Source organism: Phacochoerus africanus, chromosome 1 (assembly GCF_016906955.1).
Source record: "Phacochoerus africanus isolate WHEZ1 chromosome 1, ROS_Pafr_v1, whole genome shotgun sequence".
NCBI lineage: Eukaryota > Metazoa > Chordata > Mammalia > Artiodactyla > Suidae > Phacochoerus > Phacochoerus africanus.
In genome coordinates this window covers 87,509,038-87,534,291 of record NC_062544.1, presented here as the reverse complement: position 1 = coordinate 87,534,291, position 25,254 = coordinate 87,509,038, and the positions used below count along the sequence as shown (strand labels likewise).

Below are 25,254 nucleotides of genomic sequence, written 5' to 3'. Positions count from 1 at the left end.
TTCCTAGCTTTTCTCTGCTTTGTTGAAATTATACTGCGTCTTAATAAACCCTCCAGCTTTGTCATTGTTAGCTTCCTTTTTCCACACACACACAAAAAAAGCAAAGATGTTCCCACAAATAAACCAAGGCCTAAATATACATGAATTATATCTGAAAACTTTTTATGAGACTTACAGGTGTTCTCTCCTGTGAGATACTGTTTACTTTGTTGAAATTCTTCCTCCAAAGGGTATCTGAAAACCTTCTTCCAGTTTTTTTTTTTTTTTTCCCCCATCTTTATGTTCATCTCTACCTAACTGGGACATTACTGACACTATTTTGCCTTGTCTGTCTTCATCTATTAGTAAGATTAGTAGCTCTGATGCGCCCAAAGGAAAAAGAGCCTGAAAGTAAGAGCCACCAAGAGCCTGAAGACTCAAATTGAGGCCCTGATTTCAGTTGCAACCACCACCCTTTACACACACACACACACACCTCTTTTTTTCTACCAGGATGAAATGTCTGCATAGTCAATAAATCTAAACATCTGTTTCAAGATGATGAAGAAAAAAAAGTCAACGTAATTACTGCCTCTTAAGTAAGAGCCATTATGACCTTTGATATTTCAGAGTAGCTGCCCTCTTCTCTTTGGTTTTTTTCACTTTGTTAAGAGGAGAATGCTAGGTAAGGGCCAGAGCAGAACAGCTCAAAACAATATGGAAAAGGCCAAGGACTGTTACCAGTAACCCTGTCTCATACAGCTCTTAGATGAATAAACACTGGGGGTTGGTCTGAAGAATATCAGCTTAAAGGGGTGACTTGTCATTTACCTGTCTATAGTACCTCAGTCTGATCCTGTTTCTACTTCTTAGGTTTCACAGTTACAAATTTTACTTTCAGGTAACATGCAAATCATTTTCTTTTCATTCATTTATTGAATACAACTAGTGTTGAATAGTCAAAATAAAAATTTTAATACAGATATTTGCCCATGGATATATGGGGTTGGGTGGGAGACTTGGTCTCCATTCCAGTGTTCACTCTCCTACAGAAGGCCATGCATCAGCCCCCAACTTCCCTCTGCCCCCCTCCCTGCAACCCTCCCACTTACCACACTGATGACTTAGGTTGCTCTGTTCCTTCCTCACCTGTGCCTCTTGGGAGGTAGCCTGCCTTCAGAGAGAAGCACTGCCTTTGGCCATGTACTAGCTGAAGGGTAAAGGCCCTGGCCTTGGAGGGGGACGTCCTCAGTGGTGCAGGGCTGCTGGCAGCTGGCACCTCAGTCACATCCTGGGGCTCTGATTCAGGAAGTCCATTTTCCACAGATATTTAGTCACAATCTCCTAAACACATTTTATTAGCAATAATGACATTCTAGCTATCATATGCCTTATTCTTTAGAATGCTTAGCTGGTTCAGAATTTAGAAAGGAAGAGGGGAGCTTAAGTCCAAGATACTTAATCCAAACTGTCTCATCATACCGCAAGAGGATACAATATTCTTTCCTACAGTTAGCACTTGGAGTAACATGAGCAGCTCATGCAGGAGCTGTCTAAAAATCGGGTGCATTTTTAGATGTCTTGCTCCTCATTCACTTATTCCACAGATGCAAAGTAAAAAAAAACTAGGGAGACTTTGTTTCTAAAATCAGTAATACTCTTTTTTTTTTAGCTAGGTTTTTTCTTTGTTTAATGCGTGATAATAGGCAAGATGCATGGATCACTCAAGAGTCACAGCAAGTATCTCTCCTCTTGAAAATCTCTCCCTGCTGGGCTGTGAATTTTTATGAAACCTCCCACAAATGTGACACTGCTAAACATCTTTCTCAAAATACTTAAGACCTAAGAATTAAGGATGTAGTTGGCCATCAACTGGGCTGTACATTTGCCCAGTTAAATGCAAGCTGCCAAAAGAAGAAAACACACCACCAGATTGAGAGCTTTTTAAAATATAATTTAAAACTATTTTGTACCAGTACAATATATTAATTTTACAAATGTAAAATTTTATCTGCTGTTAAAGCATTTGCAAAACCACACATCCTACTTCAGCTTTATTGCACAATATCTATAAGAAAATATTAATTTTTAAATTAGAAAACATAAAAATGCTTTCAATATAGAAGAGACAATCTTATTTTAAAGACAATACTCTATAAGAATGTCTACCCAGAAAATAACAAACTTTTCACAGGATACCAAGCTGGACAGATGCTTCGGCAGATCCAGTACAAAAGCACTGTATAAAACCAGTCCAAGATACTTAATCCAAACTGTCTCATCATTCTTCATTAGAAATCTAGATGCCACTCATGGTGGTTTCTTCTCCTTAAAAAAGTTGAGGCATTTCTCAGTGGGAGCATTCTGAATATCTCTTACATATTCAAAACAAACCTTCCAACTTCATAGCCATCGGCAGGGTTTTTTCCTTCATGCAGATTATCTCTGGCAACTGTGTTTAATGACTATTAAATGATCGTTTTAATTCATTTATGCTGATAGAAAACATCAAGTTAAATACACTTTTAAAACCTAGTCCTTTACAAAAATCAGTTTATAAATTTGTATCATAAAAATTAGTGTCAAGACCATTAAGATGGCCTTCATTTGTCTTATATAAGTTGGTTCTCCCAGAGTTGGGATGGCAGACGTCCCACTTTTCAATGTAGTGTTAATAAGGATATAAATCCAAGCACTAAGCCGGAATCCCAAGACAGGTTAATAAGGTTATGATGGATTTTAGTGGGATATTACCCTGGGTCTATATGCCGAAGTAGGTGTTGAAATACTGACAGCAAGTCTTGGTGGTAATTTAATTCACCTCAGACAATGAATACTATCTGGAGGTGCAAAAGGAAAACGTTCATAAATACCTATCAGTGGGGTTATGTGCATCGTAGAAAAGGGGGAAAAAAATCCTTATTAGAACAAGGATGCACTAAACTTGATACATATATAGATTATACATCTTTTCCTATTAAAGCATGTTGATTCAATCACAAGTGTTTTCAAATGTATGTCTTTGTGGCCAGGGGAAATTGCTTTTTTGGAACTTATGGCCTGCATAAGCAAAGTCAAATATAATATTACACATTTGTGTAGAGAAAATAATTATTAAAATAGTGGTTATGCACTCACCAGTTTGTTGTAGATAGACAGATTTATCAAAAACCCAGATGCTTATAAAAAAAGTTTACATTATTTAGAATTTCTTCCTTAGGAATCAAAGCAGTTGCTTTTCTGGAACTGCATTTTTCAGAACTGCTCAAAGCACCTCATCTAGATGAGTGTTTTTTAAAAATATATATAAAAAGTCTACCAAGAGACTTCAAACATCACATATTTCACCTTTTACGGGCTTTTTATCATGAATCCCTTCCTTTAAAGTCCTTCAGAATAAAATAAAAATAAACTCTCACATTCCATTAGAAAAAAATGGAAACATTCACGGTCTGAAAATTTTCTGGATTCCCCCAAGTCTTGGTACTATGTGCAATTTCCTCATATATAAATTTTGAGGAAACCCCTGATCATCTACTATTGAATATTCAGCTAATGGACATGCCATAGAAAATTTACATTAATAGTAGTAAATAGATCAAAATCTAGTCCATAAAATAAAAATGTTCTATGACTTCAATTTAAATACGGATCTGAAAAGCTAAGAGGAGGTTTTTTGTTTGTTTTTTAAAAAGTGCTAATTATTACTTTTACAAGTATCTTCAATACATTATGTCCAATTCTTTGTAAAACTAAACCATGCTTTAGGCACACTGCTTGATGAGTTTCTAAAAAGCAGAGGAAAGAAATATCACTTGTCAATTAATCCAGCTTCCTTAATTTTACTGAAGAAGAATTTCTCCAGGATATTGGCACATTTGTAGTATTCACTCTCAGGGGGGTTGTACTCTTTGCAATTGGTAAAGACTCGCTGTAAGTCTGCCATGAATAATTTCTTAGACACGTAGTACCTATTCTTGAGGCGTTCACTCATGGTTTTCAGATCTGCACAGGAAAAAAAAATATTAGCAATCTTTGACTCCTTTCACACACTAGCTGACATAAGTAAGACTGGAAAAGAAATCTATGTCATCAATTTGATCACATTTTGACCATCCCAATGCCTTTGTTTAAGAGAAATTCATACGATCAAGGAAAACACTTCTTGAGTCTTATGTTCTTTCTGTTGAGAGGGTATCTGGTGCAAAATCACAGTGCACTGAAGGGACCATTATGAATCATCTGGTCCAATCCCCTATTCAGCACAAGGAAGCTAAGTAGATTAGCAGCGATAAGTACAATGAACTAAGTACTGTTAGCTATTCATTCAGAATTATACAGAAGAGGCTCTATTTACATGTCATAGAGCAGGTGGGACATTTGTATCAAATCATTTCATTATTTCAATCAAAACAATCAGACTAAATTTGTTTCTCCACATTCAGTTGTTTTGGTGTTACAGAGACAGAAATAAAGTAGAGAAACAGATCATAAATACATCTGCAAATACATCAGTGACTGCCTGTAAAACAGTTCCAATCAATTCAGTTTCACGCTCCATCAATCAAATAAGAATGACAAATTTTACTTAATAATCTATTTTCTAAAGCAAGTAAGGCATGCGAGACAATTATAAAAAGGATAGTTTCCCAATGTATTTACTGGCTTTAAATTATATTATTTTACAAGTGAAAACAGTGCTTCAGCTAAACTTTTAAGACTCTAGTGGGGCTTCTTTAATCCTCATTCTCGGGACCAATTTAAAGAATTCTATGCAAATAAGGAGATGCTAACATCTGTCTACTTATAAGTCCCTAATTGTTTCTAAACCTGTTTCTATCATTAAAAATTATACCAACTATTAAACTGGATTAGCAGACACAAACTACTATATATAAAATAAACAACATGGTCCTACTGTATAGCACAGGGAACTATATATTTAATACCCTGTAATAAACCGTAATGGAAAATAATATGAAAAAAATTATATGGCCTATGCATGAAAAAATAAGTTAAAATCACTAAAGAATTATTTCTACCAACAACCCAAATTCCCACTATATTATCAAACTTTCCAGAGAGTAAGAAACTTATAACCAAATACATTGGGATTATCATTTAATAAGATAAATTTATGTGCATGCAACATCCCCGAGTGGGGAGAAATTCATTTGCATCACAATTCTCAATCTACCACAAAACTCCAAAGGGAAAATGGAAAATACCTGCTTTTGCCTATTTCCTTTGACTAAATTACCCTTAGAAATATGTCATCATAATTGTAAACTCAACTTTTTGCTTTCTTTCTTCTCTAATCAAAACAGTTTGAGGGATTAAAAAAAAAAGTGTGAGGTGTTAAGATACACCAAGTCTCAGAAAATACCCCAGTAAATGGCTCACTGGAGGGTGACTGAGCAGAAGACAACAGCCCTCTCATTTCATACAGAAAGAGCAAAGGAACCAGGCCTCTCTAGGTGAAACTGGATGCTTACTTTCCTTCCCCCTAAATGCCCACCAGTTCAGGATGTGCTGTTTGATAGCACGCTTATAACATTTTAGAAAGAAGAAACAAGTAACCAAAAAAAAAAAAAAGAAGAAGAAGAAGAAGAAAAGAAAGGCGGGGCAGAAGAAAATGAAACTTGACACAAAGAAGTTTACGCCAAAGCTTTTCAAACAATTTTTTGGAAGGGAGGGGGTAAGAAGAGATGGGGGGAGCCTAAAATATAGCAGAAACAAAATAAGAGTCATGAAAGTGTTTGGACCTTTCTGAATAATTACAACTAATTCTGCATGTTTCCTTTCTCTATTTCCTTTCTATTCTAAAGTTATAGATAACATCTTGCTCCCTCTGGCCTTCTTAGACTTAACCAAATGGCCTGGTTTGCAAAAGAAAGTGATTGAACACCAGTGATAACAACTACGGAGACACCATTAAATTATTCCACTTTCATCCCCTCTCTTCCCCCAAATGCTAGGAATTCGGGGTAAGTAGGAAAGCCCTGCGCTAGCTATCCATGTGTGGGAAGAAGATGTCCCTTGAGCCAGACAATTCAGATGCTCTACTGAATTCATTCCCCAAACAAAACAGGTGGGATCTCATTCACAGAGGAGAAAAGAGTTTTTTAAAGGCATGGGGGAAAGAGAAGAAAGGTATTTTGAAAAAGCCAAGAAGGCAATGATGGGAAAAGTAAAGTTATTGGTCTGTCGGTCTTGTGCTCAAAGATGTGACCGTCCTAGGGACAAGATGACACATTCTGCCTAGTACCTAAAGGCATCTCAAAACAAAAAGCACTGTTCTACCAAAGGGCACCATCCACAGTTTTAATTAATTCTTACACACACCTCAGCCCTCCACTGGCCTTGCTCTGTGGGGTCAGTTTTCCCCACACAAGCATTAAGCTGTGCACAGAAGTGGTACCTAGAGGTTCCCACCCTTCTCTAGCTGGACCAAGCACAAAACCTCCAGAGAGCAGGCTGGGAGTGGGCTAGGAAAGACGGGACCCAATGGACCTACCACCAAATAATCCTCCCCAGACTCATCCAACCTCCCAGGAGTGCTTCACAATAGTTGGACTCCCCAGGAGATGAAGGTCAAAGGTCAAGCAACTTAAGTTTGGAAATGGACTTAAAACAGTTTTAGCACATTTTTCACACCATGAGAAATACTGATTCCCAGGTCATCTCTCCATTCAGAATTCTAGACTCCATCAACCCTCACTCTGATTTCCATGAACTGAAATCCATAGAAGCAAGGCAGCGAGAAGAGGGAAAGAAAAGCATATGGATGTCCGTCCTCATTATGGACTATAGACTACTGAAATAATACTACCATTATGTGAAACAGTCATGTGAAAATAAAGCCAAAGAGAACATCTACAAATAACTCCGTTATCAGGGAGCTAACGGATCCTTTTCATTTTCTGGTTTACATCTTAACACCTTCTTAACACCAGGAAGCGATTACGGGAAGAAAGGGATAGAAGACACAGACTTTCTCCCATAAAAAAATGGCCACACAGCTGATTGGGAAAAAAAAAAAAAAGAATTCAACTAGTGGTCTGTCATCTGCACAAGGGCAAATTAGTATAATTTGGGGATTCTCAATTAATCATTCATTTCAGCCTAGTGCAGGCACCACAATTCTGTATTTCCAAAGGCATTTTGTCTGTTTGTTTGTTTGAGGATGGGGAACAAAGCTTAAAATAGGAGCATAATTAATTTGTTTCACTAACACTCTCCATCACAGGCATGGAAAATCAAGAACTGATTTCTCTGTCTAAAAGCCTGTCAAGTGGCTTAATCTAACTTCATCTGTTTACCTTCAAAAATCCTCAGGCTCTCAAAAGACATTAAGAGGACAGGCTGATATTTTCTTCTGTTTGCAACCCAACAGAGTATCAGCAAGTTATATTCAAACAGCCGTGACTTTCATCTCTAGGGCTGTGTGTTCAGGTTCCCACCTGGGTGTTGGCATCTAGTGTGAATGGTGCGTGGGCTCCATAGAATGCAGCACGATATCTTCAATGAACATGCCCCTTACCCCCATCATCCTGCTCTGACAGCAAGAGGGCCTGTGGGGCCCTGCACAGGGTCGTGGAACCCCACTACCCACCACACACATCCTATCCTACCACCGACGAGTACAGATTGACCTCGGCAACCATCTGTCCCCCACACCGCCATCTAGAGCTTTAAATCTATACTTAGAAAACATTAATGGCATTACCCATGGGGAACCTTATAACTTCATAATATCCCGGAGCTTCTGTTCTCTTCACGGGTTCCATGAAGGGCCAAGCGCTTTGATGGCTCTTGGGTAAAGAAAAAAGTAAGGTATCTAATATGGAAATGCCATGTGGGAAATCATTTCAAAATATGTGCATGAGGTGAAGGAAAAGGAGACACCCACCTTCACCTGCTGTAGGATGCTCTTGAGTGTGCTGTAAAGCTGGTCAGGGTCTTTGGGCTCTTTACTTGAAAGGAGTAAACAAAAAGGAACAATGATTAGTCTTCTACCCTCTTGCCAGGTGACTCCTATACAGCTCATTTTTACATAAACCTAAAGTTGGAACCATTGCAGAAGTTTTTATGAAAACTGAAACCTAACAAGTGTGAAGAAGACTACAGTCAGTTTGCTTGGTTTCTCTAATTTTGCAGAAGTGCGAAGAAACACTTCCATGAATATCCTTGGCCCATCAGACTTACCTCTTCTCTTTTCCACTTGGTTTCCAGCCTGTCTCTCCTACATCAACGAAATTAAACACTGAATGAGAACTGCTTTTGGTCAAGAGAATAACACAGTCAACATTTATCAAAAATGCAATGAATTCCAGCCATGCCTCAACAAAAGCGTATTTCTAAAAAGAGACTGAAATTAACTGTAGTTACTTTACTTCCTGATACACCTAACGATGTAAAACATTTCCAAGTCTGACATTACTCTGCTAGTGTTTTTAAAGCAAGAACTCCAAACTTTCAGAGGAAAGCATAGAAAACAAACATGTTTGGTACAGTGCTCATATCTATTTTTAAAGCTCTAAGTCACACTCTTTGTGAATCACCATGTGAAAAGTTAGGCTGCTATTTTAGGTGGGAACCAACTCTGTCCTGGTCTCTCTTTGATTTGGTGAAGACCTAGCTTGTTAGCAGGAAGAACACACAGCCTGGAGTCCAACAGACCTGGATTTGATTTCTTGTTCTCTCTTTAAAAGCCATCTTACCCTTGATAAGTTAGTCAATCTTTACTCCTCAGTTTACCAATCTATAAAACAGAACTCCAAAATTGAGCCGATGTGATTCCTTTTGAGATTGGTTGATGTATGTTAAATAAAAAAAAAAAAAAAAAAAAAGAAGAAGACTAAGAAGAATGCCTGGCATGCGTAAGCATTCAGTGATATGGTGGCTATTATTGCCATTAATAGGGATAAAACAGGGAAGTAAGCTCTGATGTAGGGTGTATCTTGTAACAAAGAAATATATCTTGCCCAAATGATGTCTTACTTTTTTTCTGGAGAATTTTAGTTTGTTTGGTTTGGTTTTATTTAATCTTCAATATAGTAGAAGATCCTGGATTTAAATCGAATGGAAGTGTTGATAAGCAGAGCTTTTGATCCACAAAAGACCTATTTTACATATTTTAATTCAATACAATACATCTCTGATATACCCACAGGTAAGAACCCTTATTAGATAAACCACTCTTAAAAAAGGAAACAAATTATATGCTTTCCAACCATTGTGTTTAGAAGTTTGGGGAAAGAGGGAGTTCCTGTCATGGTGCAGCAGAAATGAATCTGACTAGGAACCATGAGGTCACGGGTTCCATCCCTGGCCTTGCTCAGTGGGTTAAGGATCTGGCATTGCTGTGAGCTGGTGTAGGTTGCAGATGCCGCTCAGATCTGGCGTTGCTGTGGCTCTGGCATAGGCTGGCAGCAACATCTCCGATTAGACCCCTAGCCTGGGAACCTCCATATGCTGCAAGTGTGGCCCTATAAAGACAAAAAGACCAAAAAAAAAAAAGTTTGGGGAAACAGATTTAGCCACAGGCAGGTCACAGCCAAAACAGCACTGAGAAAGAGCACAAACAGAAAGCTATCTAGAGGAGAGGAGAACAGGGCTGCTTTTATTTCTGATAGTCACTGGCCACGTGCCTTTAAAGTTAAAGGATGTAGGAAGTTCCCACTGTGGCACAGCAGAAACAAATCTGACTAGTATCCTTGAGGATGGGGTTTCAATCCCTGGCATTGCTCAGTGGGTTAAGAATCCGGCATTGCCATGAGCTGAGGTGTAGGGCGTAACTCGGATCTGATGGTGCTGTGGAGTAGGCCGGCAGCTGTAGCTCCCATTTGACTGCTAGCCTGGGAACTTCCACAGGTGTGGCCCTAAAAAGCAAAAACAAACAAACAAAAACAAAAAATTAAAAAAATTTAAGAAAATAGTAAAGGACTTAACCATCATGAGATTCAATCTCCCCATTTGGATGAGTAGAATTCCCCTGACTTCAAGGTCACCTGTGGGTAAGTATATGGCACTGTGCCACAAATAACAGGTGCTCATAAACAGCAGACATTACCAGCTACAGCAAGAGATCAACTAAGTTCTCTTTGCTTTGTGTGCATTGGGAAACAGAGAAAAGATGTAAAAGGAAAGCATCTGCTCCCTTCTTAAAGACTACAATAACACAAAGGGCGACAGGCAAGGCAAAAGGCTGTCCCTGTCCGACACACTTCTTGGCATGACCAAAAGGTTTTCCTTTTACAAGAAGATCTATACATACGAATTCCAGGAATGCTTTCTATCGGAATCTGCCGAACTCCATCTTTAAAACAGGAAAGTCCAGGGTAGACTTTCCGAATCTGGGCTTGTTTCCTTTCTATCAGCTTTTTAATGATCTGTAAATCGTAAGAAGAAGATAAGGTTAGTGACAGAAGTGTGCAGCCAGCGCTTAAGTCAGTCAGCCTAAGGAGTTGTTTCCTGAGCAAAATAAAGTCTTTAGGAAACAAAAGGGTGAATGCTATTTAACAGTAAGATATGAAAGCCTTCTACAATACCTTACACGTTTACTGTTACTCACACAGCCACCCCTGAATACTTGTCTCCTACCATCCAAAAAAAAAGCCAATATTGAGAGAACACACTGCTCCAAGGGCTCAGTGCCCTCTTTAGCAGAAGCACCAACTATTTTCCCCTGTTCCCCCTCGGCCACTGCTACCTGAAACAGCCCTGCTGCCCAGTCAACATCAGAACCTCTTCACATCCCATGACCAGGAACTGCTCCTTTCACTGGAGGGGTGGAGGGACTCACAAAGTCTCCAAAGCCTGGGAGAATGAACTTCCTAGTGTTCACATTTTTCAAGGCTTAAGCCCCAACCTATGCTGACTGCATCCAAAAGGCAACTCTAAAGTCTGAGAGCAGGAGCTCCTTTGTGGCTCGGTGCATGAAGGATCTGGTGATGTCACTGCTGTAGCTCAAGTCACTGCTGAGGCTCAGGTCACTGCTGAGATGTGAGTTTGATCCCTGGCCTGGGAACTTTTGCATGCCACAAATGCAGCAACCCCCGCCACCCCCCCCACCCTGAATCACCATGTAGTCAAATCTATCAACCTTTCCCATTACTGCTTCTCTTGTAGTTCACATGCATAAGAGACTTCACTCTAGCATCAGATAACAAATCACTTAACATCAGGAAGTATAGCCTTCAGAACTTGCAGTGAAAAAGGAGAGATGAATACACCCTAAGATAAATATGTAAGATGATGAGTAATTGAAATTCAAATGAATGTATCAAACCAGCACTTGAGTTCAAAGAGGAATGGAACACAGGGAGAAGTGGTTCCGTGTGTGTGTGTGTGTGTGTGTGTGTGTGTGTGTGTGTGTGTGTGTGAAAGAGAGAGAAAAGAGAGTATGTGTGTTGGGAGAGGAAGTGGCACTGAATGAAGACACAAACAAGAGGGGTAAATCATCAATAAGAGCCTTTGGAGATTAGTTTAGAAAGGGAAATAAAGAGGTGAATTTGGTAAGGATGCTTGAGGCCATCATGTAAGAAGCCTTGAAGGCGAAATTAATACGTACTATCTATCGGATTTCCCACTGCAACTCAGTGGTAACAAATGCAACATTAAGGATGTGGCGTGGCGTGGCTGTGGCGTGGCGTGGCTGTGGCTGTGGCGTAGACTGGCAGCTGCAGCTCCAATTCCACCCCTAGCCTGGGAACTTCCATATGCTGTGGTGTGGCCCTAAAAAACAAACAAAAAAATGTACGATCTCCCATATTTTAGTTTGTGTTTTACACCAATTTAACACGTATTGACCTCATTAGAAGTGACAATTTAGAGAGGATATAAAGATAACTTCAAAGAAGAAATCTAGATATATGCACCCCAATGTTCATTACAGTACTATTAACAATAGCCAAGAGAGGGAAGCACCCTAAACGTCCATCAACAAAGAATGGATAAAGAAGATATGGTACGTTTACATAATAGAACATTACTCAACCATAAAAAAAATGAAATAATGCTATTTGCAGCAACATGAATGGACCTAGAGATGATCATACTAAGTGAAGTAAGACAGAGAAAGAGAAATACCATATGATATCACTTACATGTGGAATCTAAAAAAATGATACAATGAATTTATTTACAAAATAGAATCAGATTCACAGACATAGGGAACAGACTTATGGCTACCAAAGGGGGAAAGGAAGCAGGAGGGATCAATTAGGAGTTTGGGGTTAACATGTTCACACTACTATATATTAAACAGATAGCCAGTGAGGACCTACTGTATAGCACAGAGAACTATACTCAATTTCTTATAATAAACTATTGTTTTGAAGGGTTTTTTGGCTGTGTCCACAGCATGTGGAAGTTCCCGGCCAGGGATCAAATCCACGTCACAGCAGCAACCCAAGCCATAGCAGTGACAACACCAGATCCTTAACCCACTGCACCACCAGGGAATTCCTCTTATAATAAACTATAATGAAAATGAATCTTTAAAAGAATATGTGTATATATATATATGTGTGTGTGTGTATCACTTTGCTGTACACCAGAAATTAACACAACTTTGTAAATCAGCTACAGTAAGATAAGAGATAAGGAGCTCCCCTAGTGGCTCAGTGGAAACAAATCCGACTAGTAACCATGAGGTTTCGGTTCAATCCTTGGCCTCACTCAGTGGGTTAAGGATCTGGCATTGTCCTGAGCTGTGGTGTAGGTCAGACTCAGCTCAGATCCTAAGTTGCTGTGGCTGTGGTGTAGGCCAGCAGCTGCAGTTCCCATTCGACCCCTAGCCTGGGAACTTTCATATGCTGCGGGTGCGGTCCTAAAAAACAAATAAAAGAAAGATGAGAGATAGAAAGAAAGGGAGGGAGGGAAAGAGAAAGAAAAAAAAAAGGGAGGGAGGGAGAGAGAGCGAGAGAGAGTGAGAGCGAGAGCGAGAGCGAGAGCGAGAGCGAGAGCGAGAGAGAGAGAGAGAGAGAGAGAGAGAGAGAGAGAGAGGAAGAAAGGGGGGGGAGGGAGGGAAGGAAGAAGGAAGGAAGGAATCTAGACACAGCACAGCAAACTGAGGTTATGATCCCCAGCACACCTGTACACCTGCAGCCCGGGGGGTGCACTTCACCCCAGTGGAGACTGGCCTGTGCAGAGGGAACCTGAGGCAGCTGCATGCTTACCTCCTTCTGCTTCTTAATGATGACAGAAAATTCTGTGTATGGGATCCGTGGATTTAGCTCACATCCCATTAAAGTGGCTCCTTCATAATCCTTGATGTAGCCAACATATTTGGTTTTGGGGATTTTAATTTCTTTGGAGAAACCCTGCAGAGCAAATAACTTCATTCAGATGGTCCTTGTGCATCAGACGCCTGTCATGTCGTGAGGCCCAGCACATGACCAAGCTCTCACCCTATTATCCTGGGAAGGACTAGCATGAAACAGCAAAAATCAAGCTGTGCAAATAGGAAGGAATGCAACAACAAAAAATCATAGTAAAATATGAAAAAGTTTTTAACAGAAATGGCTATTAAGCAAAAATAAGGATTAATTTTGCATCAAATTACACAATTTCTCCAAACATGGGGATGAGGGCTCTAAGATTCTCAAGAAATCAGTAACTAACATTAAGCTAAATTCTGAAAGCAAATTTTGTCAAAAAATAGAGCAATTAGAACCTTGATATTGAGGAAATGAAACACCTACTTGACAGGCAAAAAACTTCCAGACTATCACAAGCATGCTTGTTTCAGTGACATCAATGCTTTGTGATATATTCATTCAGAAACTTTAAGCTGTACCAACATAATTGTACAGGGTATAGAGTCAGATATCTATAATGATTTTCCTTATGGTGCCTATTTCAGATATTTGCAGAAAATTACTTAAACTTCAGTTTCCTGCCTCCTCTTTAAGCAAAACCTTATTTTCCAAACAATTTTGCCATCAGTCTCAAAGAGGACTACAGACAAGTCATTTAAGAAGCATAGTTGAGATTTCATCTCTGCAATACAGTCACAGCCTAGGAAACTGACAGTCAAGCCCTCAGTAAAACAACCCCACCAAGTTCTCTCTAGTGAGTTTTATCAGAAAAGTCACAAGTGCATCCCAAAGAATGAGAAGAAAATAAACAGGAACTTCATTATCTGACATGGGAGAAGGGAAAGCTTTCTATATGAGAACATACATATATATAAAGTTAATAGGTCTTGTGCAATAACATCTTAAAAATTCTGTATATTAAAAAAACCATAAGCAATGTTGAAACAAATGACAAACAAGAGAAAAATCATAAAATAAAAGGTTAATATCCTCATAAACAAAGAGTTCTCACAAATCAACATAAAAATAAACATTTTAATTGAAAAAGAGGCAAATGCAATGAACTGGCAATTCAAAAAAAGAAGAAATACAAAATGTCAATGAACAAGAAAAAATAAGTCAAACTTAGCAGTAATCAAAAAATGCAAAGGTATACAAGGTGTTATCTTGGAAAGGGGTAAAAAAATATTTTTCAATTATCAACTCTTTTCCTGAGCCCCCTTATATACTGCTGACAAGAAAAAACTGTTACAGTATTTGGCAGCACATAATGAAACCTTAAATATGCCTGGAAGCATATATTCACACATGGACAACTTAGAAAAAATAACTAAATGTTCCCTAAATGCAGTATTGGTTTAATAAATTATTTTCTATCTTTGCAAGAAAATTTTAGAAAACCAGAGTTCCCATCATGGCTCAGTGGAAACGAATCTGACTAATATCCATGAGAACGCAGGTTTGATCCCTGGCCTCACTCAGTGGTTTAAGGATTGGGTGTTGCTGTGAGCTGTCCAATAGGTTGCAGATGTGGCTCAGATCTGGCATCGCTGTGGCTGTGGCGTAGGCCAGCAGCTACAGCTTTGATTCAACCCCTAGCCTGGAAACCTCCATATGCTGCCACAGGTGTGGCCTTAAAAAAAAAAAGTTTCAGAGAACCATCAAAAATCCCATTTAAAAAATTAGACTATGTTAAGTTTTTAAAAGGCAAGTAATTAAACTACATACAATATGAGCTAACTTTTGTATTTATATACACACAGATACACAAAGAAAAGTTATTACAAGGTATTTGTCAAAATGTTAACAGTAAATTCCTCTGGTTAGTAGAATTACAAGAAATGTTTCTTATTTTCTTTGTGCTTTATTTCATTTTCCAAAATTTCTACAATAACTATATATTACTTTTGTAGTCAGAAAAGTAAATGGAAAATGTTTAGGAATTATAAAACTCTATTAAAAAAAATTGGGAGCTCCGTGGTGACCTACTAGTTAAGGATCTGGCACTGTCATTGCTGTGGCTGGGGTCCATGCTGTGGCACAGATTCAGCCCCTGGCCATGGAACTTCCACATGCTGCAGGTACAGCAAAAAAAAAAATTATTCATATATATATGAATAATAATACATAATTCATATTATATATTTATATATATATAATTTACTGTTAACGTTAATTTACTGTTAACTTTTTTTTTTTTTGCCTTTTCTAGGGCCACTCTCGCAGCATATGGAGGTTCCCAGGCTAGGGACTGAATTGGAGCTGTAGCCGCCGGCCTATGCCAGAGCCACAGCAACGTGGGATCTACTGTTAACATTTTGACAAACACTCTTGTAATATCTTTTCTTTGTCTGTATGTATGTATATAAATACAAAAGTTAGCTCATACTATATATAATTTAATTACTTGCCTTTTAAAACTTAATATAAAGTGGAGGGGGAGGGAGTGGGATGGACTGGGAGTCTGGGGTTAATAGATGCAAAATGTTGCATTTGGAGTGGATAAGCAATGAGATCCTGCTGTATAGCACAGGGAACTATATCCAGTCACTTGTGATGGAACATGATGGAGGATAATGTGAGAAAAAGAATATATATATATATATATATATATATATATATATATATATATATATACATGACTGGGTCACTTTTCGGTACAGTAGAAATTGATAGAATACTGTAAATCAACTATAATGGAAAAAATAAAAATCACAAAATAAAAAATAAAACTTAATATAGTCTTATTTTTTAAAAAAGATTTTTAATGGTTCTCTGAAATTTGCTTGCATAAATAGAAAATAATTTATTAAATCAATACCACATTTAGGGAACATTTAGTTATTTTTTCGAAGTAAATGTCCACTTATTATTATATAATAATGTATCCACTTATTATTATTATATAATGTTATTATATATAACATATTATGTTATATATGTTATTCCACTTATTCCATATATAAAAATAATATATTTTATAAAAGATATATAATAATAAGAATAATCCTCAGAGAGCTAAGATGAAAACTTCTGAAAGAAAGAATTAAGACAGCAGCCAAGCTCCCAGCCACCTGTGTGCTGTAGAACCAGGACTGTCTGGAGCCCTTTGTAAACATTAGAATTCTCTCTCTGCTGTCATAAATGAAGGCCTTCAAGAGACAGAATCTATTTCTCTCATTCCTGGAGAATTCCAGTCACCCAAAAATGGGAATTTCTCCTTAGGCTGGAGACACTATATTTTTGAATGTCAAGATACAATCTTATACTTCACTTACAGGTGACATTCATTCATTCACTTAATAAACATTTATTTAGTACTTACGATGTGCTGGTCATACCCTCTAATCCAGTCTGAAGCTTACCCTTGGCTTAAGGCTTGCAAAATAAGTGTATGTCCTCCTTACAACCAGAAAACACTGTGTGGAGCAGGGGAGGGTGGAGGGGACTTGCTTGCACAAAAGCTAACTGAGTGAGTATTAAGAAAAGGAATGACAGGACAGGGTTGCACAGTGAAAAAACCCACCTGCTTCTTGAAATATCCAATTGCATATTCATCTGCATATGTGAGGAAGTTCAGGATGTCATGTTTTATGTGATATTCTTTCAAATGGTTCATCAGATGTGTTCCATAGCCCTATGTGCAAGTTAGTGTACAGACAAATATATTAGGTTCTGGAGAAAAGAAAGTCCATTTTCACTAGAAAATATAGGCAAATTTGAGAGTACTTATTACCAATATAATACTTGCATCTCTGAACTTTGAAGATGAGATACAAAAGCAAAAAATTCAAAATTCTTGAACTGAGACACAATCATCATTTGAAAATAGAAATTTTTGGCTCTTTGAAAAGAATACACCAAGCCTACAAACTGCTAGTTCAGTCCTAGAGATTACGTGCTGAATATTAATACAGAGGTTTTTAGAGTCAACATCGATTATGAATCTCTGCTTATCTTTAAAGCAGTTGAGAACCTGAGATGAAAAGAGCAATATAAATGAGAAGCGCTAATCTTTACTAGAATATTAACTAATCCACATGTTTCCTGCAAACTACAAATCAGCAATCCTTCCAAAGTACTGTATCATCATATACACAGGATTTTCAACTTGGTCTTATCAGACCTTTCCAAGCTAGGTCTGGGAAGCCCCAAACCTCTGAGTGAGGCAGAAGACACTAGGAAGTAACTGAAAATAGCGAACAATGTTAGATAAAGTAATGATTGATATATTGGGGGGGGGGAGAAAGCACCAGGTTTCTCAGTGATGTATAAAGCTTAGACAAGATCTATAAATTTAAAGTGATGGTTTTAGGAGTTCCTGCTGTGGCACAGTGGGTTAAGAATCCAACTGCAGCAGCTCAGGTTGCTGCAGAGGCACAGGTTTGATCCTCAGCCTAGCACAGCGGGTTAAGAATCCAGCCTGCTGTAGCTGTGGTGTATGTAGGTCACAGGCGCAGCTTGGATTTGATCCCTGGCCTGGGAACTTCCAAATGCTGTGGGTGCAGCCATAAAAAAAAAAAAAAAAAGTAAAGTGACAGCTTTAGAACCTCATAAAAACAGATGAAAGTAAACTCAAACACCCAGAACACAGATATCTTCACATCAATATTTTAGAACTCAGTGACACACTTTTCTAAAGAACTCACACATGGTCTCGGGGAACTGTAGTACCACGGGAGGCAAGGATCTTTGGAAGTCATTTGGTCTAACTCTGCCCCGTGTGAAGCCAGTCTTCTGCCATCTACCCTAGCAGGTAAGCTGCTAGAACTCTCCAGTGCAGGATGACTGCTCGGTCCTTAGTCTGTTCATTTTCAGGCATTGTTATGGTTGGGAAGTTCTTCCTAATATTCAGCCGAGATCTGAACCCTCATGCCTTCTACCTAGTAACCTTTGCTCTATCCTAGGGTAACAAAGACCCATCCCTGCTCTTAACAGTCTCATCCATGCCCCTCCCTACCTCCCAGGCTCCATCCAGGTTTCAGTCCTTCCTCACATGGCAGGATTGGAAAAATCCCTTCTCAATCTAATCATATGCATAACAATACCTTTCTAAAGCATGGATCCAGGACCAAGCATAACAATATTCAGGGGATGGTCTGCCCAGTTATACCCCATGGGAGGGTATAAGAGCTGTTATAAAAAATTAATATCAAGAATGCATAAATAAGGAGAAGAGGATTACCAGAAATTATTCTGGAAGTGATTCTTCTATTGACATTACCCAAGGACATACTGGCTTTTTCCCAAACATATCACAATAACAACACACTGTGAGTCTGAATAAAACTCAGAAAAAAGACCAATGAAGGAGTTCCCATCATGGCTCAGTGGTAATGAACCCAACTAGTATCCATAAGGACACAGGTTCGATCCCTGGCCTCACACACAGTGGGTTAAGGATCTAGTGTTGCTGTGAGCTGTGGTGTAGGTCACAGACAAGTCTCAGATTCCATGTTGCTCCGTCTGTGGTGTGGGCTGATGGCTGCTGCTCTGATTCTACTCCTAGCCTGGGAAGTTCCATATGGCACAGGTGCAGCCCTAAAAAGACAAAAAAAAAAAAAAAGATGAATGAAATATCTTTCTTCCTGAGGAGAAGATAGTAAAATCGGAACATAAACATATAAAACACATAATTACAGTATCGAACTAGCTGTTCAATTTGGTAGCCACCAGCCACAGGTGGCTTTTGAACTGAGATGTGACAAGTCCAAATCAAGATGTATGAGGATAAAATACACACATCAGGGAAAAAAACTCTCATTAACAACTTTCATACTTATTAACATATTTAAATGATAATATTTTGAACACAGGTTAAATAAAAAATATCAAAACTAAAAGTCAAAACTAATTTCTCCTGTTTCTTTTTATTTGTTTAATACTAGAGATTTTCTTAGTCATGTATGTGGCTTTCATTTGAGGCTCACAATTATTTTTATTGTACAGCATTGGTGCAGAGTGATGTATTTGTACCTATAATAGAGAAAAATTCTGTAAAATAATTAAGAGTGAGAAGGAGGAATGTATAGAAGAAAAAAAAGATATGTGGAGTTCTCATCATGGCTCAGTGAGTTAAGAACGCGACTAGCATTCATGAGGATGCAGGTTTGATCCCTGGCCTTGCTCAGTGGATCCAGCACTGCTGCAAACTGCAGCATGGGTTACAGATGCAGCTTGGATCTGGCATTGCTGCGGCTGTGGCATAAGCCTGCAGCTGCAGCTCCAATTCAACCCCTAGCTAAGGAACTTAGCTGCAGGTGCTGTAAAAAGAAAAAAGAGAGAGAGAAGCTAAGTGTAAGCTAAGCCTTAAAAGAGTTCTATCAAATGGAAAACAAGATAAGAAGATGGATTAAAAATCCAACATGGATGCAACTAGAGATTCTCATACTAAGTGAAGTAAGTCAGAAAGAGAAAGACAAATACTATGTGATATCACTTATATGTGGAATCTAAAATATAGCACAAATGAACCTATCTACAAAACAAAAACAGACTTACAGGCAAAGGGAGTAATTCTTGAGTTCTCATCATGAAAAAAACTCCATTTCCTTTTATTTTGTATCCATATGAAATGATGTTCATATGTTCATTAAATGTTCATTAAATTTAATGTTCATTAAATTTATTGTGCTAATCATTTCACGATGTATGTAAGTAAAGTCATTTTGCTATACTCCTTAAACTTACATAATGCTATAATAGCAAATATATCTAGATAAACTTGAGGGGGAAAAGAAACCACGGTAACTAAATGTAACACTTTATACTGAATTGGATTCTTTTACTATAAAATATAGTATAAGGATAGTTGATAGTTTGAATGATGACTGTGAGTCAGAAGGAATCAGTGTTTATGTCTCGATTTTTGATAGCTTTATTGTTATGTGGAAAAAGACCCTTATTTGTAGGAAATATACACTAAAGTATTTGGGATAAGGGTACCATTTGTCAGAAACTTACTGTCAAATGGTTGAGAAAAACAAAAATGTATTATTTTTGTAATTTTTCTGGTAAGTTTGAAACTATTTCAAAATCAAGAATGTATACATGTATGTGTAACTGGGTCACCATGCCATACAGAAGAAAATTGACAGAACACTGTAAACCAGCTGTAATGGAAAAAAATAAAAACTATTATACATTAAAAAAAAATCTAAGTGTAAGGAAAAATAAACCTATACAAAAGGATTTCTGAAAAATACAAGCAAGTGGGTTTATAACCTTGGGACATAAAAATTTACGTAAAAATTAACATCAAAAATGCATAAATATCTTCTATTAAGATCAATACAAAGGAGTTCCCGTCGTGGCGCAGTGGTTAACGAATCCGACTAGGAACTATGAGGTTGCGGGTTCGGTCCCTGACCTTGCTCAGTGGGTTAACGATCCGGCGTTGCCGTGAGCTGTGGTGTAGGTTGCAGACACGGCTCGGATCCCGCGTTGCTGTGGCTCTGATGTAGGCCGGTGGCTACAGCTCCTATTGGACCCCTAGCCTGGGAACCTCCATATGCCACGGGAGCGGCCCAAGAAATAGCAACAACAACAACAACAACAACAACAACAAAAAAGACAAAAAAAAAAGATCAATACAAAAAAGAGACAGCCTATAAATCATCAAAGGAACAAGCAATAAATATAACCAATATAAAAAAGATATTTGATCCCAATAGTAATCAGAGCATTCCACCAAGAGAAGCAGTATTTCACTCAGAAGTATGCAAATTTCTTTAAAATTGATGATACCCAGTGTCAGTAAAGAACAAGAAAATGGTATTCTCCAACACCGCTGGTGAAAGTGTAAACTGGTAAACCTACTGAGAAGGATGATCTAGAAATAATTTTTTAAACTGAGACTCTGCGCATATTCATTCATACTGCAATGCCACTTCTCAGTGTCTAGAAATCATTTCCAAACAGAGCACTGTATATGATAAAAAATAAGTGGAAATAAACACAAATGTCTTCAATACGGAATGATTACATAAGCTATGACCCATCTACATCATGCAAATCTATATAAAAAGAATACAATAGCTCTGTATCTGCACTGTCTCATAGGAATTTCCACAAGGATGGAACTATTCTTCATCTATGCTACCTAACATGCAGCCATTATTCATACGTGGCTACTGAGAAATTGAGTGCCTGAGAAAATGAATTTTAAATTGAATTTAATTTTAACTGATCGAAATATAAATTTAAACAATCACATTTTGCACTAAATATAAATAATCATTATATCCTTAAGATATAATGGAAAGGATTTCTTTTTTCCCCAATTAGGTACAGTATGAATTCTATTTATACAAACAACACACCATACAGTCATCTCTTACATACAGGTACAGGTCCATGTACCTAAATCAGTAGAGCAGCACCTAGAAGGATGCACACCAGGCTGACAATGGCTGGATGGGGGGGCAGGGGCGGGGTGGGGGTGGGGATTTTTGCTTTATTTGAAAATGTAGGAGTTCCCATCATGGCTTAGTGGTTAATGAATCTGACTAAGTACCATGAGGTTGCGGATTTGATCCCTGGCCTTGCTCAGTGGGTTAAGGATCTGGCGTTGCCGTGAGCTGTGGGGTAGGTCACAGACGTGGCTCGTATCCTGCGTTGCTGTGGCTGTGGTGTAGACCAGCAGCTACAGCTCTGATTAGACCCCTGGCCTGGGAACCTCCATATGCTGCAGGTGCGGCCCTAAAAAGGACAAAAAGACAAAAAGAAAAAAAGAAAAAAAAAAGAAATGTAACCTTCATAATTAAATAACATTTTTAAAGAAAAGTGGGGAAGAGTTCCTGTCGTGGCTTAGCAGAAACAAATCTGACTTAGTATCCATTAGGTTGCGGGTTCAATCCCTGGCCTTGCTCAGTGGGTTAAGGATCCAGCGTTGCCATGAGCTGTGGTGTAGGTCGCGGAAGCGGCTTGGATCTGGCGTTGCTATGGCCATGGTGTAGGCCAGTGGCTACAGCTCTGATTCAACCCCTAGCCTGGGAACCTCCATATGCCTTGGGGGTGGCCCTCAAAAGACAAAAAAAAAAAAAAAAAAAAAAAAGGAAAGTGGTGAGAAAACTAGAGAAAATCGAGGTTTCGCTACTGCCTGTGCACAGGAATAGCAATGTCTAAGAATCAGTAAGAAATGTGTCTTCAGAGAGTTTCTGTCATGGCTCAGCAGAAACAAATCTGACACTAGTCCATGAGGACACAGGTTTGATCCCTGGCCTCGCCTCGCTCAGTGAGTTAAGGATCCAGTGTTTCAGTGAGATGTGGTATAGGTCGCAGATGCAGCTCAGATATGGCATTGTTGTGGCTGTGGTGTAGGTCAGTGGCTACAGCTCTGATTTGACTTCTAGCCTGGGAACTTCCAAATGCTGTGGGAGCGACCCTCAAAAGAAAAAAAAAAATGTGTCTTCCGATGAAATTAGCTTTAACCCCCATTTGGTTGATGAAAGAAAGTTAGGCTTTTGCTGTATGTACACCATCTTGTAAGGAGCTAATGAACTATAGGTTTCTTCTCCTTCACCCACAATCCAAAGATTTCACTCAAGAAGAATATGGTTCTTCTGCAAATCGGTTCTCAAGACCAGCCTAAGACATTCTTCATCAGTGGCTACTTATCTGTCACCTCTCCCAAGAAATCTTTCAGATTCCAGTTGCATGTAAGTAGGGGCTGTCTCTTAACTTGAATCCTCTCTGTGTCTAGTACGGTGACCAGCAGCACTGAAATCTTAAATATTTCCTTGGTTAAAGAGGCATTAACAGTATTAAGCTATTACATGCAAATGTTTAGATTTTCATGCCAGAACTACCTCCCTTATTTGTATGCCTTTATTTTTAACTATAACCAAAAGGGTTCCTTTTCAAATCCATCTGGTAACTTCAGTGTTTACTGAAGTATTTCTTTCAGTAAATAAGTATTAGCTATGAAACTTTAAAGTTGCATACAATAACAAATCCAAATAGTTCTCAGGTAAGATTCTAAAACCAGGCGAGGAGCTTTAAGTAAAGTCTCAAATGTTATCTTGCTTTGAGCAAGGTAAATTCACATACAAATCTTTACTTAAAGCATTCACAGAAATTTGTATATACTCTTAATGCTCCAAACTGAGTGGAAAGGCAAATTCTAAAGTATTATTTAGTAGCCAGAGTTCCTGTCGTGGTGCAGCAGAAACAAATCCAACCATGAGGTTGCAGATTCAATCCCTGGCCTTGATCAGTGGGTTAAGGATCCGGCATTGCCGTGAGCCGTGGTGTAGGTCATAGACACAGCTCAAATCTAACATTGCTGTGGCTGTGGGGTAGGCCAGCAGCTAAAGCTCCGATTCGACCCCTAGCCTGAGAACCTCCTTATGCTGTGGGCGCAGCTCTAAAAAGCAAAAAAAAAAAAAAAAAAAAAAAAAGTATCATTTAGCCAAGACTTCTTTTGGAGGGGGCAGATCTTTTTAGGCCACACCTGCAGCATATGGAAGTTCCCAGGCTAGGAGTTAAATCAGAGCTGCAGCTGCTGGCCTACGACACAGCCACAGCAACGTGTGGTCCAAGCCATGTCTTCAATCTATACTGAAGCTCAGGGCAACACCAGATTCTTAACTCACTGAGCAGGGTCAGGGGTTGAACCTGATTCCTCATGAATACTAGTCGAGTTCATTACCAGTGAGCCACAATGGGAACTCCCTAGCCAAAACTTTTAATAGCTTAAATAAAAATTGTAAACCTCCACTTATGAACTTGCTGTTTTCACAAATAAGTACTACCAGCACTGGCTTCCATAAGAATCATCCATCCATTCCACTCAGTTTTGAGAGATCAAACTTCATTTTCTAAAACTACAGTTTCAAAGTCACTTACATAAAGTAGCTCTTTTTTTTTTTTTTTTTTTTTAAGTTTTTCCTACTTAGTTTGTGATGTTTGGTCACCCTCCTTCAAGTCTTTAGAAAATTACATGGTTTGGGAAAAAATATAAATTGCCCTTTTGGGCAGTAATAAGACAAAGTATCCAATTCATATTAAACACCTTTAGTTTCCCTCTAGTACCTTTTTCCAAGGCAACCTTAACCAACCTTTTTCCAAACAAGGTACTTGGTGTAGCTTTCTTTGCAAATAAAAATTATGCAATCATTTTCTGAAATTATAAACCAAGGACATATTTTCCAGCTCCTCTCCCAGTTAAAAGCCAAACAAAATTTTCCTTTTAAGTAAGTTCCTAAATCCTGAACACTTGGAATTCCTTCTCACTTTGGCTGGGAGTAAATAAGAATGTGCTAAGCACAGCAATAGCACCATCTAAAGACACACTGTCAAAATTCATTGAAAAAGAGCCAGAGATCAGTTTCAGGCAAATTTGGGCCCTCACCTTCCCCCGTTAGAATGATGAATGTAAGATTGATGGATGCGGTTGGCCCTTTGATGCTGAGTGCTGTGAGCTCAAGACAAAAACCTCATTTGTGCCTTGTGAGAGGAAATCCCCGCAGCTGTAATTGGCACTGTGACTACTGCAGAGCAGAGCTGTTAATGAAAGCAAAAGCACCCAGGGCACTGGCTGCAGCCCCCAGGCAGAGCAAGCCTCCTTCCAGTGACCCATTTTTGCTTTTTGTAACTGGCATTGCTTCACTGTGGCCTAAGAAGGCAACTATGTCCTTAGTCCCCCTCTGTTCAAGCCCAGGGCACTCTTGACATGTGACTAGTCCAAACTGAGACAGGTGTAAGTATAAGATACCCTCTTGGGAGTTCCCTGGTGGACTACCAGTTAAGGATTCAGTGTTGTCACTGCTGTGGTGCAGGTTCGATCCCTGGCCCATGAATTTCTGCATACCATGGGTGGGGAAAATAAAAAAAATTTTTAAATAAAAATAAAGTAAAATAAAATAAAATAGTACCAACCAAAGAAAGTAGTGTCTCAAACATCTCAATAATTCTTTGACACTGAGGACCTACGACAATGGCAACACTT

At 38.7% G+C, this 25,254-nt stretch overlaps 1 protein-coding gene across 2 annotated transcripts in view; it reads right to left on the bottom strand.

Moving 5' to 3' along the window:
* Window positions 1–1,917: 1,917 nt before the first annotated feature.
* The window catches only part of KAT2B (lysine acetyltransferase 2B), a 112,925-nt gene continuing 89,588 nt past the window's right edge, over window positions 1,918–25,254 (bottom strand). Inside the window, exons 12-18 of one of the 2 annotated variants that reach the window (XM_047769082.1) lie at window positions 16,831–16,941; window positions 13,164–13,307; window positions 10,259–10,373; window positions 8,188–8,224; window positions 7,892–7,955; window positions 7,709–7,793; window positions 1,918–3,984 (exon numbers count right to left, since the gene is read on the bottom strand). In XM_047769082.1, the coding sequence (XP_047625038.1) occupies window positions 3,791–3,984; window positions 7,709–7,793; window positions 7,892–7,955; window positions 8,188–8,224; window positions 10,259–10,373; window positions 13,164–13,307; window positions 16,831–16,941 (750 nt within the window). In that variant the 3' untranslated portion in view covers window positions 1,918–3,790. The remainder of the gene's footprint in view (window positions 3,985–7,708; window positions 7,794–7,891; window positions 7,956–8,187; window positions 8,225–10,258; window positions 10,374–13,163; window positions 13,308–16,830; window positions 16,942–25,254) is intronic. The other variant, XM_047769091.1, reaches the window with a different exon arrangement.